At 44.8% G+C, this 15,890-nt stretch overlaps 1 protein-coding gene across 2 annotated transcripts in view; it reads left to right on the plus strand.

The window, feature by feature from the left end:
- The first annotated feature begins 14,677 nt into the window (after window positions 1-14,677).
- RRM2B (ribonucleotide reductase regulatory TP53 inducible subunit M2B) overlaps window positions 14,678-15,890 on the plus strand; it is a 37,754-nt gene continuing 36,541 nt past the window's right edge. For both annotated transcript variants that reach the window (XM_077809901.1, XM_077809902.1), the window contains exon 1: window positions 14,678-14,838. In XM_077809901.1, the coding sequence (XP_077666027.1) occupies window positions 14,785-14,838 (54 nt within the window). In that variant the 5' untranslated portion in view covers window positions 14,678-14,784. The remainder of the gene's footprint in view (window positions 14,839-15,890) is intronic.

Raw genomic sequence — 15,890 nt, forward strand, 5'->3', positions numbered from 1 at the left:
CTTAAGCCCTTCTGTTAGTTTATTTTTAAGATGCGGTAGATAAATAAAAGGAAAAAAAGGAGAAAAGTTTGCAATATTTCAGTTTTATGGCCTAATTCCTCAAGTGTTCATAATTCTCTAAGTAGTACAGCAGCCTCCAATAAAATGTCAACATTTGCCAACAGATCAATAGTTGGTTCCTATTGTAATGATATACCACATCATGATCACCTGGCAAATTCTGGATTTTAATGGTAGTCACTGTTCAAATAATCATACACTTCACCTAAGTTAAATTCCATGTTGCAACCCTGTTCTGGGATTCTAGATTTTAAAAAATGATCTGTTTTTTTTCTCATACTTAGCTGGTATAATTTCCCAGTTTGGCTTTGAAATGACAACTGTTTTTTGCTATTGCAAGTGAGATTTCTGTTCATGAAATCTAAAAGTGGAGAGAAGAGTAATAGACTAGAAAATTTGCAAGCAAAAGCAAACGTATTTCTTGCAGAATTTGTTATTTCAAACGCATGAGAAACTGGACTTTACTCTTCCCTTCCAAAGATAAGTGTGGGGTTTTTTTAATTGTAAAAGCATGGACTATATACAAAACTAATGCGGTGTTCTGATTTACTTAAAATTCACCCATCCAAGGATGAGCCATGGCAGAAAATGTTAAAATGCCCTTCATCTTTAATTCTATCATTCAAATGGCGGCCGGGGAGGAATGATGCAGGTCATCCAGTCCCTCTCCCTGTAGTTGCTGTACTGTTATCTATGGTAGGTACATCTTTTAGGTATCTATTGATGGGGTCTTTTGTAACCAGCCCTGGAATATCATTCCACAGTCTAATATATCCCTGAGTCAGGAAGCTTTCCCTGCTATTCTACCTAAAATTTCCTTTTGTAATGTCATCCTGTCATAACCAATATGTAGTATATATCATACACCTTCCACTATCCTTAATAGCTCCTTTCCATTCTGTGTTTACACTCTAGATTTTTATCTCTCCCTCCCTTTGTCTCTTGACCACGTTCAATATATTTAACTTTTAATTTTTTCCTCATTCGTCAGTCCTTCCAGCCGTCTTAAAATTGTTGCTGCTTTTCTCTGTACTCCCTCCAATTTGTCTTTCTACTAGTGGTTTGCCCAGGACTGGTTGTGATATAGTCAAATCCCCAGTTATCCAAATTTCAGTTTCTGACATTTGTCCCAAATCCAAATGTTAAAACTGAAATTTGTTTATCTTAAACTGATCATATGAAGTTTTTAGAGGGCCCTCCAAGACCTCTGGATAATTGAAAGGGAATCATGTTCCTGATGCAGCTGCACCAAAGCTGTGTAGAGAAGACACTACATTCCTGATTTGTGAAATATCTCTGCACCCCAAAACTGTGGCAGCCTTTTTTGTTGCCGCTAGTTACATTACAAACTATTCCCTACAGTAGATATCTTTTAACACTGATTCTCCCTGTCTCATTGGGTGCGTCATATTTTCCACAGTGTTGTTAACTTACCTATCCTAGTTTAAATTTCCTATTGTTTTGTGTTGAAACTGTCTTGCAAATTTTGTCACTGAACAAATGACTCAGATGTGCTGAATTCCTTATGTGTTCGATGAGTGTTTCTCAACCTTCTTGTTACCAGGACCATCTTACTGCCTTTCTAAACTGTGTCAGGGAGATCTCAGGGACCAGTGCCAGTCCACAGACTGGTTGGTGAGAAACACTGTTAGATAACTGAAAAGTTACTTTCCCTGGATTTTCAGCTTTTGATTTTGGAAGGTTTTCTGTGAAATACTTCAAGGGAGTAATTGAGAATTGTTATGTGTGGGGTTGGGGGAAATCCCTCAAGGTTGATTTTGGAGGGAAGATGCTTGTGTGGCTAAAGTATAGAACAGGAAGCCAAGAGCAACCTGGATTTTATTCCCAGTTCCACCATGGACGGACTTTGTAACATTCTACACGCATCTGTCTCAGGTCTTATCTGTAGAATTGAGAATACTTCCTTACCTCGCAAAGGAAATGGGAAATGACTGCCTAGGAAGGAGTACTGTGGAAAGGGATCTGGGGGTCATAGTGGACCACAAGCTAAATATGAGTGAATAGTGTAACACTGTTGCAAAAAAAACCAAACATCCGTCTGGGATGTATTAGCCAGAGTGTTGAAGCAAGACATGAGAAGTAATTCTGTTGCTCTACTCTGCGCTGATTAGGCCTTAACTGGAGTATTGTGTCCAGTTCTTGGTGCCACATTTAGGAAGGATGTGGACAAACTGGAGAAAGTCCAGAGAAGAGCAACAAAAATGATTAAAGGTCTAGAAAACATGACCTATGGGAGAAGATACAAAAAATTGCATTTGTTTAGTCTGGAAAAGAGAAGACTGAGAGGGGACATATGTTTTCAAGTACGTAAAAGATTGTTACAAGGAGGAGGGAGAAAAAATACTGTTCTTAACCTGTGAGGATAGGACAAGAAGCAATGGGCTTAAATTTCAGCAAGGGAGGTTTAGGTTGGACATTAGGAAAAGCTTCCTAACTGTCAGGGTGGTTAAGCACTGGAATAAATTGCCTAGAGAGGTTGTGGAATCTCCATCATTGGAGATTTTTAAGAGCAGGTTAGGCAAACACCTATTAGGAATGGTCTAGAATAATACTTAGTCCTGCCATGTGTGCTGGGGACTGGACTAGATGACCTATCCAGGTCACTTCCAGTCCTACGATTCTATGTTATGATATTTAATTCCATAACAAAGCCCTTTGAGAGCTGATAGAAAGTGCTGTAGAACTGTAAAGTATTTTCATATGTGGTAACCATTCATAGCCACACATTTTATTTTGTTCAGTAGTAATGATTAGGGCTCCATGTTTGTCACGGAGGTCACGGATTCTGTGGCTTTCTGAGACCTCCATGACTTCTGCAGCAGCCAGTGTGGCTGACCCCAGGGCCGCCCAAGTAGCCTGTTCCAGGGCCAGCTACTCAGGTGTCCCCTGGGTCCAGCTGCCTCAGGACTGCCCGAGCAGCAGCCAGTGCGGCTGGCACCAGGGACCACCTGAGCAGTGGTCCCTGGGGCGCCTGCGGCAGCCTCTGACAGCTGGTGCCGCTGGCCCCGGCTCCCCCTCAGCAGCGGCACCCCAAGATTTAGTCAGAGGTATTTATAAGAAGTCATAGACAGGTCACAGCCCATGAATTTTTAATTGCCCATGACCTGTCCATGACTTTTACTAAAAATACCCATGACTAAATCATAGCCTTGGTAATGACCCATAGAACTAAGTAATATGCCCTGTGATTAGCTCGATTATATGATGAAAATTGTAGTGCATTATAAGGACTGTCAAAGTAATCTGTGTTCTCTCTTGTGGCAGCTACCACTAGTGTATCAAGATTTTCAATTTTTTTCAGAGATTTATACCTCAGCCTCTTTCATGCTGAATGACAAACCAGCAATATGTATGCATGTTGTTGTAGCTGTGTCATTCCCAGGACATTAGAGAGACAAGGGGGAGGTAATATCTTTTATTGGACCAATTTCTGATGGTGAGTGAGACAAGCTTTTGAGTTTAAGAGCTCCATGTAAGCTTGAAAGTTTCTCTCACCAATACAAGTTCGTTCAGTAAGAGAGATTACCTCACCCACCTGGTCACTCTACACCTACAATATGGTCAATGTGACCAGATATGCCAGGTACTTTTGAATGTTGTATTCATTTGAGTGGGCTTACTGAAATAGTTGGATTGTATAAAGTCAAAAGTATAAATGACTTGTTTTATAATCCTACACATTCTTTTCCACACTCCCATGGTATAAGCTTCATATACTCTTAACAAATATGGTTAGCCTTAGTTAATGGAATGTTTTAAGGTATTACCTATGGAGAAAAGCACCAGTCTTCATTAACACGTTTCTCTCTGAGGGTACACTTATTCAGAGAGAGATTGCAATGCTCACCATAATATGAGATACCAGTAGGTGCTGTATTGCCAGATGGTTACTGTTACACTTGTAGAAGGGAAGTTTAGTTCAATGTATTCCTCTTTTTAAAAAAGTCCAAAATACATTTTGAATTGTTAAATGTGTTCATGATTCATTTATAGTAGCACCCACTATTTGCTGGGCAATAGGCACTTCCTAAACTCTCAGTGATGGTCTCTGCTTTGAGGAGCTTTCAGTCAAAGAACAAACAGACAAGTAGGCAGTGCTTAGGGGTAGGGGCCCAACAACAAGCAGCTGATATATGCTAACTCAATTTAAGAGTGCAGATTTAAATGAAAAAAATGTAGGGTGTTTTAAGGAGGAAAACTACCAGTAAGCCACCAATATGCTCTGGACAGTGAGCGAGCATGTAGTTAATTGACAGGGTTTCTACTGGGCCACTGGGTCTTGCCTTGGTTCTGCAGTGGTTCACAAACTGGCTGTAAACTCCATTTTTTCTTGGTCCACAAAATGAAAGCTTTAGCAAACCAATCAGTGAGAAAGGAGGGCTTTGGGAAGAGAAGTGCTCCACTGAAAGTTGTGTTATGAAGTGAAGTAGTTGGGAGAACCATTGTCCTAAGACTGGTTTCAGAGTAACAGCCGTGTTAGTCTCCTGCTGGTAATAGCTCATCCAAAGTGACCACTCTCCTTACAATGTGCATGATAATCAAGGTGGGCCATTTCCAGCATAAATCCAAGTTTAACCAGAACGTCGGGGGGGGAGAAAAAAACAAGGGGAAATAGGCTACCTTGCATAATGACTTAGCCACTCCCAGTCTCTATTTAAGACTAAATTAATAGTATCCAATTTGCAAATGAATTCCAATTCAGCAGTTTCTCGCTGGAGTCTGGATTTGAAATTTTTTTGTTGTAAGATAGCCACCTTCATGTCTGTGATTGCGTGACCAGAGAGATTGAAGTGTTCTCCGACTGGTTTATGAATGTTATAATTCTTGACATCTGATTTGTGTCCATTTATTCTTTTACGTAGAGACTGTCCAGTTTGACCAATGTACATGGCAGAGGGGCATTGCTGGCACATGATGGCATATATCACATTGGTGGATGTGCAGGTGAATGAGCCTCTGATAGTGTGGCTGATGTGATTAGGCCCTTTGGTGTCCTCTGAATAGATATGTGGGCACAGTTGGCAACGGGCTTTGCTGCAAGGATAGGTTCCTGGGTTAGTGGTTCTGTTGTGTGGTATGTGGTTGTTGGTGAGTATTTGCTTCAGGTTGGGGGGCTGTCTGTAGGCAAGAACTGGCCTGTCTCCCAAGATTTGTGAGAGTGTTGGGTCATCCTTCAGGATAGGTTGTAGATCCTTAATAATGCGTTGGAGGGGTTTTAGTTGGGGGCTGAAGGTGACGGCTAGTGGATGACCCAACACTGAACACCTGAAGGATGACCCAACACTCTCGCAAATCTTGGAGAACACTTCAATCTCTCTGGTCACGCAATCACAGACATGAAGGTGGCTATCTTACAACAAAAAAACTTCAAATCCAGACTCCAGCGAGAAACTGCTGAATTGGAATTCATTTGCAAATTGGATACTATTAATTTAGCCACTCCCAGTCTCTATTTAAGACTAAGTCATTATGCAAGGTAGCCTATTTCCCCTTGTTTTTTTCTACCCCCCCCCTCCCCCCGCGACGTTCTGGTTAAACTTGGATTTATGCTGGAAATGGCCCACCTTGATTATCATGCACATTGTAAGGAGAGTGGTCAGTTTGGATGAGCTATTGCCAGCAGGAGAGTGAGTTTGTGTGTGTGTGTTTTTTTGAAAAAAAAAGGGGGTGGAGGGGGTGAGAAAACCTGTATTTGTGCTGGAAATGGCCCACCTTGATTTTCATACACATTGTGAGGAGAGTGGTCACTTTGGATAAGCTATTACCAGCAGGAGAGTGAGTTTGTGTGTGTGGTTTTTGGAGGGGGGGTGGGGGGGTGAGAAAACCTGGATTTGTGCTGGAAATGGCCCACCTTGATTATCATACACATTTTAAAGAGAGTGGTCACTTTGGATGGGCTATTACCAGCAGGAGAGTGAGTTTGTGGTGGTGGGGGGGCGGCGGTGGAGGGTGAGAAAACCTGGATTTGTGTTGGAAATGGCCCACCTTGATTATCATACACATTTTAAAGAGAGTGGTCACTTTGGATGGGCTATTACCAGCAGGAGAGTGAGTTTGTGGTGGGGGGGGGGGGCGGCGGAGGGTGAGAAAACCTGGATTTGTGCTGGAAATGGCCCAACTTGATGATCACTTTAGATAAGCTATTACCAGCAGGAGAGTGGGGTGGGAGGAGGTATTGTTTCATGGTCTCTGTGTATATAATATCTTCTGCAGTTTCCACGGTATGCATCCGATGAAGTGAGCTGTAGCTCACGAAAGCTTATGCTCAAATAAATTGGTTAGTCTCTAAGGTGCCACAAGTACTCCTTTTCTTTTTGTCCTAAGACTAAGTCACTTATTTATAGGAGCAGTACTGGCTAATAGAAGTATCTTCACTAGCTGGCCAAAATAGCGAAGATATAAAGAGTACCTTATATGTGCTGTTATCCACCTGTTTTCAGCTAGAGAACACCAGACTTGCTTCCTTAATAGATGCCTGTGTTGTAAATCCCTAGTGCAGTCTGTGAAGTACTGAAGTCTATAGGCTAGTTATTGTTCTCATCAAAAAAAATTTCACTTAAGCAGAGGAAAATTGTTCTACATCTAGAACAAATGTGTTCTTGGATGCTGCACAGACATGTCTTCCCATCTCTTCTACTTATCAACCACTGAGGATAGCCTGGATGCCCTCTTCCTGTGCCTTCTTATGAGCCTTTCACAGAGGGAGAGACTGCATGTATGGCAAGCATGAGTAAGAATCCAGTGGATATATGGAGCTCAAAGAAAAGGCCAGAATCCCTAGACTAAGAATTTGAAGACTTATCAGTTATTGTATGTCTGCTACAACACTCCTTCTAGGATATTGTTATTAAAAAAATACACACCCCGGAGAGCCAAGAAATTCTAAACGAAGGTTAAATTTCTGGAAAATAAGTAGAAATTCTGAAAGGTCATATTTACAATTCTCCCCCCCATCCCGGCTCCTCTCTGTACCTTTAAAGGTCATCTTAGTCCTAGTTCTGTCTGTGTTTGGTAAGTCAACCCCCTGCAACGTTTGTAAGCCTTAAAGTATCATTGCTGTTTGGTTTCCCCCTAGTGCTGAGGCCTAACTTTGTTTAACCTTTTTTCAGCAGCCTGGGCCATAGTACATGCTCTCAAGGTCTTTTGATCTGCCTGCTGAATGGCCACTTCTGCTAGCTGGAAATGCTTCCCAGTACCTCACTCTTAATATGACCTCAGGGCTTGTCTCCACTGGGGTTTGGGCCTGGGGCTGATGCAAACCCCTAGGGCAGATGTACTGCACTAGTGTAAAAAGTGACTTGCATCAGAGCTGTTTACTGAAACTGGGGTAAGCTCTGCTAGTGCAAATAATTTTTACACCAGTGCAGTACATCTGCCAGTACATCAGTGCAACACATCCATATGAGGGGTTTGCATCAGTTCAGCTACTCCATTGTGAAAAACCCATGTTAACAAGCCCTGAGTGAAGAGGCAGGAAAAAATGTAACAGCTGATTAAGACAAATGTTTTCCTCCTGTGCAAACATCTGAAGAGAATTTTTATGGCTGTGTTGGCTCAGGAAGGCCAAACTTTCTGGTTTTCCTACATGGACCATCCCCCATTCCTCTGTCAAAGCAGAGACTAGCTTTGAAACTAACTGAGGGACACCTTCAGCTACTTATTGCTGTGATATCAACAGAATATGTTCAAGCCTGTTTCAGAGACACATGCTTTAGTAACTATTCATAATGACGCAGCTGAATGGACAAACCACATGGAGCTAATGGAGGATGATTGGGAGGAAGAGTCTGGGGCTCTCCTAAATTTCTGGAGAGGCAAAAATCAATGCAGATCTCAGTCAGGTGAACAACTACCTAAAGATTTTAGTGGTATTCAAAAACAGATTAGACACATCCTTCTGATTTCCATTATGTTCACATATATAACTACAAATGGTATTAATAAAATTATCAAGCCCGCCAACCTTTCTGGCTATAGTGTTTGATTTGGTTCCCAATGGCAGTGAATTCCACAGGCTAACTTGATATTTGTGTAATATTTACACTTTTAGACAAAGTGGTGGTGATCAGTGAATTGAATTATCTCTTGTTCTCGTACTACAGGAAAAGATAATAAGGAAGGAATTGATCATAATTTAGAATCACTCACTCAGCTCTGCTGTAATCCTCTATTCCAGACAAAATGATCCTAAATCTCTCTCATTTGTGTCACGTACCCTCTGTAAGCACACTTTCCCTAGACTGTGCCTATCTCCACACTTTGCTTGCTGTGATAGCTGATGGGTGGGGTTTTTTTGTTCTAAGGTGCAAAGAATGTTGTTTTTGACTTGGGAGGGAAAATGCAATTGGATTATAATGGGCTGGTATCAAATCCCTGCCAACAATATTGATGTATTCTGGTTCTCTTCTGCTGAGATGATGTGTCTTGTCTTTCCTGGCAGTAGAATTAGTACCTCTTTGTTATGGCTTCTGATGGGCCAAATTGCTGCTCCCCACCTTTTTTAAACAATAAACTCTGTTGGTTGATTACTTTCTGGGCTTGAGTTCCTTGCAGACTACAATGTAGTTATCTCTGTGGCTAAGCAGCTGCCTCCCATCTGCCTGGTGATCTGATGCAGATGGAGAACACTTGACTCTTTTCAGAGGTTTTTTTGTCTTGTTTTGATGCAAGGTTCAAGATAGACAGTTACTGAGTGCTAACAGGGAGTTCAGTGCTATTCAAAACAGATGGAAATACTGTCTCTGCTCCAAGGAGCTTACAGTCTGGACTGGACAAATAAACAAGATCAGACCTAATATCCTAAAGGGCCAGGAATGTAGGGCATTTTCAAAGCAGTCTTTTTTTTTTAGTAGAATTCAATTGGCTGTGGAAGGGCTTTAGAGATGTATTTTAAGGAGAGCACTTACAGGATAGGGAAGTTGTTTCAGTTGCAGAGGATAGTGTAGAAGTCAAGAACAGGAGAAGAGTGCAAAAGGAGAAATTAGTTGTTTGAAATACATTTGCATCTCGTGGACCCCATTGTGCTAAGGATACATGGGCCAGTCCCTGCCCCAACTAAATTACAATCCAAATAGCAAGACAAAGGGTAGGAGAATGGAAGTTCCATGTCACCTGTTACAGAAGCATCTGATTGTGGCTACTGTTGGAGACAGGATGTTGTGCTAGATGGACTGCCAGCCTGTTCCAGCCAGGAAATTCCGATGCCTCTGAGGCTATGTCTACATTACGCAGCTTTTAGCAACACAGCTGTGCCACTAAAAGGCATGCAGTGTAGTTGCTGTTTGTTGACAGGAGAGAGGTCTCCTGCCGATTTAAAAAAACAAACAAACCTTCCATCCCCCACAAGCGGCAGCAGTTTTGTTCGCAGGAGTGCTCTCCTGCCAACAAAGTGCTGTTCACACCAGTGCTTGTCGTCAACAAAACTTTTGTCTTTCGTGGGGGTGAGTGTGTGTATGTGTTTTAAAAAAACCACCTCTGAACGACAAAAGTTTTGTCTTTCACTTTCCAGTATAGACGAAGCCTAAAAAGTGTTAGTCTTCTCTTTACAGCTTGGGAACTGAGACCCAAAAGAGACAAAGTGATGCCAAACAGGGATTCTGTGCCAGAGCTGGAAACTGAACCCAGATCTCCTGGGTTCTAATCCCATGCCCTGTGAGTGGCTTGAGTGCAGTTAAGGAACTGAGAGGCAGGAGCAGAATAGTGCAGGGCCTTGCAAGTGAGGATGAGAAACCTGAACTCAGTGCAAAGGATGACGTGAAACCAGTGAAGGGAGTCAAATGGGCATATTTTTGGAAGGATTTTGGATAGATGGAGGAGAGCAAGAAAGGGGGAGGGGAGAATTGCAGTTGACCAGTTTGCATCCTTTTCACAATTAGTGGGATTGTTTGCTCTGTCTATGGTTTGTGCTCACATACATGATTAATACTTTCTAAACCTGGCGGTCAAGTGCTTCACTCATTCCAGACGACTAGGTGGGTTTTCTGGAACAACTTAGGCTATGTCTACACTACAGCTTATGTTGGCATAGGTTGTGTTGCTCAGGGGTGTGAAAACCACCCCCCCAAGTGACAAGTTAACCAACATAAGCATTTGTGTGCACAGCGCTACATCAGTGGGAGAGCTTCTCCTGCCGACATAGGTTCTGCCATTCACAGAAGTGGTTTTATTATGCTGACGGGAGAGCGCTCTCTCGTCAGCAGAGAGCGTCTTCACCAGACACATTGCAGTGGCACAGCTAAAATTGGTACAATTGCGCTGCTGCAGCGCTGTACGTGTAAACATGCCCTTAGTAACACCTGCTGTTCTGCAGGTTGGACAGGAACACCCCTAGCTATCCTGCCTCTGTAACCAGTTTGGCTGCTCCTCCTCCCTTCTAGCTGTCTGTGTGGTAGGACATCCCCATGTGCATTACCCAGGTACAGGTGGTTCTTCTCTATATGCATGTCCTCCAATCAATCTGCCCACTGCTCAGGCGTTACAGGTAACTGCCTAAATCTTCCCAGAATGCACCAACACAAACAGCAAAACACTGTGGTAGCTGTGGAGGTGCAGTAGTACCCATATTGTGCTAGATGCTGTACAGACGCATAGGTGGGCACGGTCCTTGACCCCTCTTTGTTCTCTTATGACACAACTCAGCTGTACATGCTGTAAATGGGTCACATGAATGTCACAGTTGGTTAGCAAGTGCACAGTTTGAACTTGTGTGGATGGGCCAGGAAGAAATGGCAGGATTTGGCAACAGCCTGAATACAGAAGTGAGAAAAAGGTAAATGAGTCAAATAACACCAAGGTTATAGGTCCAGGTGCCAGAGAGAACAGTGGAGTAAAGTGTTCAGTATTTTGCCCTTTCAGAACTCTTTGTTTAATCCAAAAACCTATTTGGGTTTTACATGAAGTTTGGACGCTGGTAGCTTTTTCTGGTTTCTGTACGTAACAAGGCTGCTGCTCCCCATAAACGCTTGCAAGTCCAAGTCAGACTGCTCTTGTGTGTAGGAAGGGATAAGTGTTCTCTGGGGTCTGGCACATGATTTTTCTATTTTCTTTCCCTTTTTTTTAGTTGCAGGGGGGTCCTGTTTTTTTTCAGTGTAAACTGGGGTTTGGCAGATTAATAGGAGCAGCAGATGTTATTGGTGCACACTTAGTGACAGGATCAAAATATTTTTGAACATTTATTATGTATGATAATCAAGGTGGGCCATTTCCAGCACAAATCCCCTTGTTTTTTCCTACCGCCCCCCCCCAGACGTTCTTGTTAAACCCTGAATTTGTGCTGGAAATGGCCCAACTTGATTATCATACACATTGTAAGGAGAGTGATCACTTTAGATAAGTTATTACCAGCAGGAGAGTGGGGTGGGGGGAGAGAAAACCTTTTGTAGTGGTAAACACCCATTTTTTCATGCTTTGTGTGTATAAAAAGATCTTCTATATTTTCCACAGTATGCATCCGATGAAGTGAGCTGTAGCTCACAAAAGTTTATGCTCAAATAAATTGGTTAGTCTCTAAGGTGCCACAAGTACTCCTTTTCTTTTTGCGAATACAGACTAACACGGCTGTTACTCTGAAATCTTCCATGGGGCCCTGACTACTGTTGTCAAAACTAACACCAATTTACTTTTGACTGGAAGCAGCCCCACACAGGGGTTTAAGGTGCTGTGAGGTATGTGCATTAACTTTGTACCTTAAGTATCACACTATCTAGAAATACCCTTAATAAGGGGAAATAGGAGGGTTGGCAGGAAGCCTCTGTTAATTCCTTTAGTTAAAATGCTTTAAACTGTTTTTCCATGACACTTGCCCAAATGGAGGGTGGGGCTGCAAACATTCACATGCAAATGCCTCTGATGGCAAAGGAGTAGTGTTAGCCACACAATCAGTATCAGAGTTGTCAAGCTATGCATAATGGTTAATTTAACATCTGAGTCAGCATTATAGTCTGTCCCCTCAGGGTGGAGAAATGTGTATTCTTACCAGGGGATAACTAATGCATTAGCTATCTCCCTGTAAAAACTGTATTTTCCACTGAATGCATTCGATGAAGTGAGCTGTAGCTCACGAAAGCTTATGCTCAAATAAATTTGTTAGTCTCTAAGGTGCCACACGTACTCCTTTTCTTATAGTGGAGAAAAGGCACTTTAGTTTCTCCAAAAGGCAACCAATGCAAAGGAGTAACAGGATAATTTATCTTAGAAAATCCTTGATTTTGGCAAGACGGAACAATACACTTGTCAGAATGAAAAACATCACTGAAATGTATCATAACAAATATATAGCACACAAAGGCAACAAAATTAAAATATGTAATTAGAAGGATACACACTTCAGCAGAAAGATCAACTTTTATGTACGCAACAAATGGAGTAAAGTGTGTACTTTGCTGTATGCAGGATGGGGAATTACTTATAGCCATAAGGATTTTTAATAAGTTTTCAATTATAAAAGGAGGGGGGAATTGCATGTGAGTGCAAGTCCAAAATGGTATTGAATGTTATAGAAATGTAGACCTGTTTTTGATATATGGATTCTTTGGGAAAGAAGACAGCAAAAATATGAAGCTAGTGTACCCTAAAGCACGGGTGGGCAAACTTTTTGGCCTGAGGGTCACATCTGGGAATAGAAATTGTAGGGTGAGCCATGAATGTTCACAAAATTGGGGTTGGGGTATGGGAGGGTGTGTGGCCAGAAATGAGGAATTCAAGGTACAGGATGCTCTGGGCTGGGGCAGGGGTAAGGGGTGCAGGCTCTGGCTGGGGTTGTGGGCTCTGGGGTGGGGCTGGGGATGAGAGGTTTGGGGTGCAGGAGGGTGCTCTGAGTTGGGATTGAGGAGTTTGGAAGACGGATCAGAGCTGGGGCAGGGGCTTGGAGCATGGGGAGAGGCTCCGGGATGCAGGCTCTGAGCGGTGCTTAACTCGAGTGGCTCCCAGAAGCAGCAACATGTCCCTACTCCGTCTCCTATGCGGAGGCTTGGCCAGATAGCTGTGCACACTACCCCTTCTGCAGGCAACACCCCTGCAGCTCCCATTGGAGCGTGTAAGAGCTGGAGGGGGTCATTCTGTGGCTTCTGGGAGTTGCGTGTCACAGCCTGCACCCCAGCTGGAGCGCCAGAGTAGGACAAGCCCCAGACCCTACTCCGCAGTGGGAGCTCGCGGCCGTAGTTTGCCCACCCCTGCCCTAAAGGCTCAGAAACAGAATGGCAAAGTAAGAGAAACCCACATGTATGTATTTCAATTTCATAACTTTTGAGTGTATAACTCATGATTTTTGCAAAAAGAAAAGGAGTACTTGTGGCACCTTAGAGACTAACCAATTTATTTGAGCATAAGCTTTCGTGAGCTACAGCTCACTTCATCGGATGCATACTGTGGAAAGTGTAGAAGATCTTTTTATATACACAGATCTTCTACACTTTCCACAGTATGCATCCGATGAAGTGAACTGTAGCTCACGAAAGCTTATGCTCATATAAATTGGTTAGTCTCTAAGGTGCCACAAGTACTCCTTTTCTTTTTGCGAATACAGACTAACACGGCTGTTACTCTGAAACCTGTCATGATTTTTGAATACTTGTGGTTGTCACTCTATCTCATGGTTGTATAACTATATTGTAGGTTGTATAACTATGCCTTTTAGAAGGATTTCATTTGAGTTTTTAAGGTCAGGATTGAAAAAGCCCTGGCTGGGACGATTTAGTTGGGGATTGGTCCTGCTTTGAGCAGGGGGTTGGACTAGATGACCTCCTGAGGTCCCTTCCAACCCTGATATTCTGTGATAGTATAGGGCCACATTTTTAAAGCTATTTAGGCAACTAATTTTCAAAAGCATCACCTAGGTACTTTCCCCCTTTAAAAACCTGGCCTGTAGTGAACATGTGGGATGCAGGTTCAATACAGACATGGTGCCATGTGAAAAAGCACTACACAGCGGCAGAAAGAGGCAAAATGACAGCTTCTGCTGCAGGCAATCCCCCTGTGTGGATCAAAGGAAGCTGGAGAAGTTTTGACACCAACTCAGGAAATCATTCTGCCACGAGGTCACATGATCCCAAGGAACAAACATGTAGGAGAAAGAACAAAAATTTAAGACTTAAAATCTCAGGCATCAACTAGCAGGTGCTCGACTAGAGCCAGGGCGAGGGCTGATGGCTGAAGCTCCTGGCAGCCCGTAAGACAGTCAGGGACTGGGTGCGAGGAAAAGCTCAGCTAAACAGCCGGCTGCATGCAGCCACCGCCGGGCAACGCTGCGGTGCTGGGGGCAATGACAGTTTCCGAGAGACGTCACTTCGAGGCGGGCCTCTCCCTTTGCAGGTGTGACAGGCCCAGGGCAGCCCACGCAGCGCCCAGCCTGCCCGCTGCCGGAGGCCGCCTGCAGCCATGGGCCGGGCCGGGGGCTCCTGGGAACAGCAAACCCGGGCAGGCCCTTGTCACTTCGGGGGAGGCGGGGGTGTAAAACATTTCACCGACTCACCCGCCCCCTCAGGCCCCTTCGCGCCTCTGGCCGCCCCCGTGCGCAGCCGGGCACAGACTCCCCGCCCGGGGGAGGGCAGCGGCTTCAGCCGAGCTCGCTGAGCATGCTCGGTCGGAACGCGCACGCGCCTTCGCAACCGAGCAGCCGCGCCGTTTGTAACGTTCCAGCGGCTGCGCAGCGCTGGTCGAGCGTGTCCCTCCGGCCAGTGGCGCAGCCCCGCTCGGCCGCCGCGCGCCATGGGCGAGCGCCGCGGCCGCGCTCCGCCGCAGGAGGCCGTAGGGCCGGAGCGGGTAAGCGCTGCCGGGGCGCCTGGCCCTGTGGCGGGTCACGCGCCAGGCTGGCTCGCGCTGCCCTCGGGGCAGGGAGCGCGCTGCGGCCGGCCCCTAGCAGCCTGGTTCGGGGGGGCTCGGGGCCAGGCCTACCGCGGGTGGGCAGCGCGGTGCGGCAGGTGCTCGGCGAGCCGGGATCTCCGCCCAGCGCCGGTTCGTTATTCACCCGGACGCTGGGGCTGACGACGGGTCAGCGTCCGTCTCAAGTGCGGCTCTTCGGAGGTTGGCGAGGGGGGAGTGAGTCGGGGCTACCGGCTCCCCTGGCTTCGGGTGTGTTCTTCTCAAGCCCCCCAGTTCCTGGAGCCCTGAGCTTCGCTAGACTCGCATGGCTCCCTTCCCGCTCAGCCTCGAGCTGTGATGGTGAAGTAAAGCTGGAAAATGTGCCCCAGAAGGCAGCTATGAAGAACCCGGGCCCTAAGGCTATCCAAAATCTCACTGGCTTAAAAACGCTCTCATGGCTTTTGGGGGTGAACGGGGACTTGTGGTGTCTGAGTGCTTGGGGCTGGCAGCGCTATGCTCATAGTATCCAATGGGCACTCCTGCTCTCAGGGCTTGTCCACACTTAAAATGCCACAGCAGGGCAGCTGTAGCGCTTCAGTGAAGACAATACCTGCTGACGGGAGAGGTACTCCGCCTCCCTGAGAGGTGGGAGCCAGGAGAAGCCCTCCTGTTGACATAGCACTGTCTACACCAGGGGTTAGGTCGGCATAACTGCATCGCCCAGGAGTGTAGATTTTGCACCGTAGTTATACCAACATATTGTTGCTAATGTAGACTAAGCCTCAGTCATGACTTTTTGCTTTTTTACAGCCATATCTTCCTGGATTTATTTGTGTGTGTGTTTTAATGTAGTTCTCTGTTGTGTGAATGACTCCCAGGGACAACAGGTGTGCTGACACAGTGCTGTCCTCTATTGTTTCAGTATCATTGTGAAGCATTGAAGCATTCTCTCCTTGGACCTAGTGACTTAGGGTGTTACTACTAACAATAACTGGTAAAGTTATTCAAACAAA

The sequence above is a fragment of the Eretmochelys imbricata genome, chromosome 2 (genome assembly GCF_965152235.1).
Source record: "Eretmochelys imbricata isolate rEreImb1 chromosome 2, rEreImb1.hap1, whole genome shotgun sequence".
Classification (NCBI taxonomy): domain Eukaryota; kingdom Metazoa; phylum Chordata; order Testudines; family Cheloniidae; genus Eretmochelys; species Eretmochelys imbricata.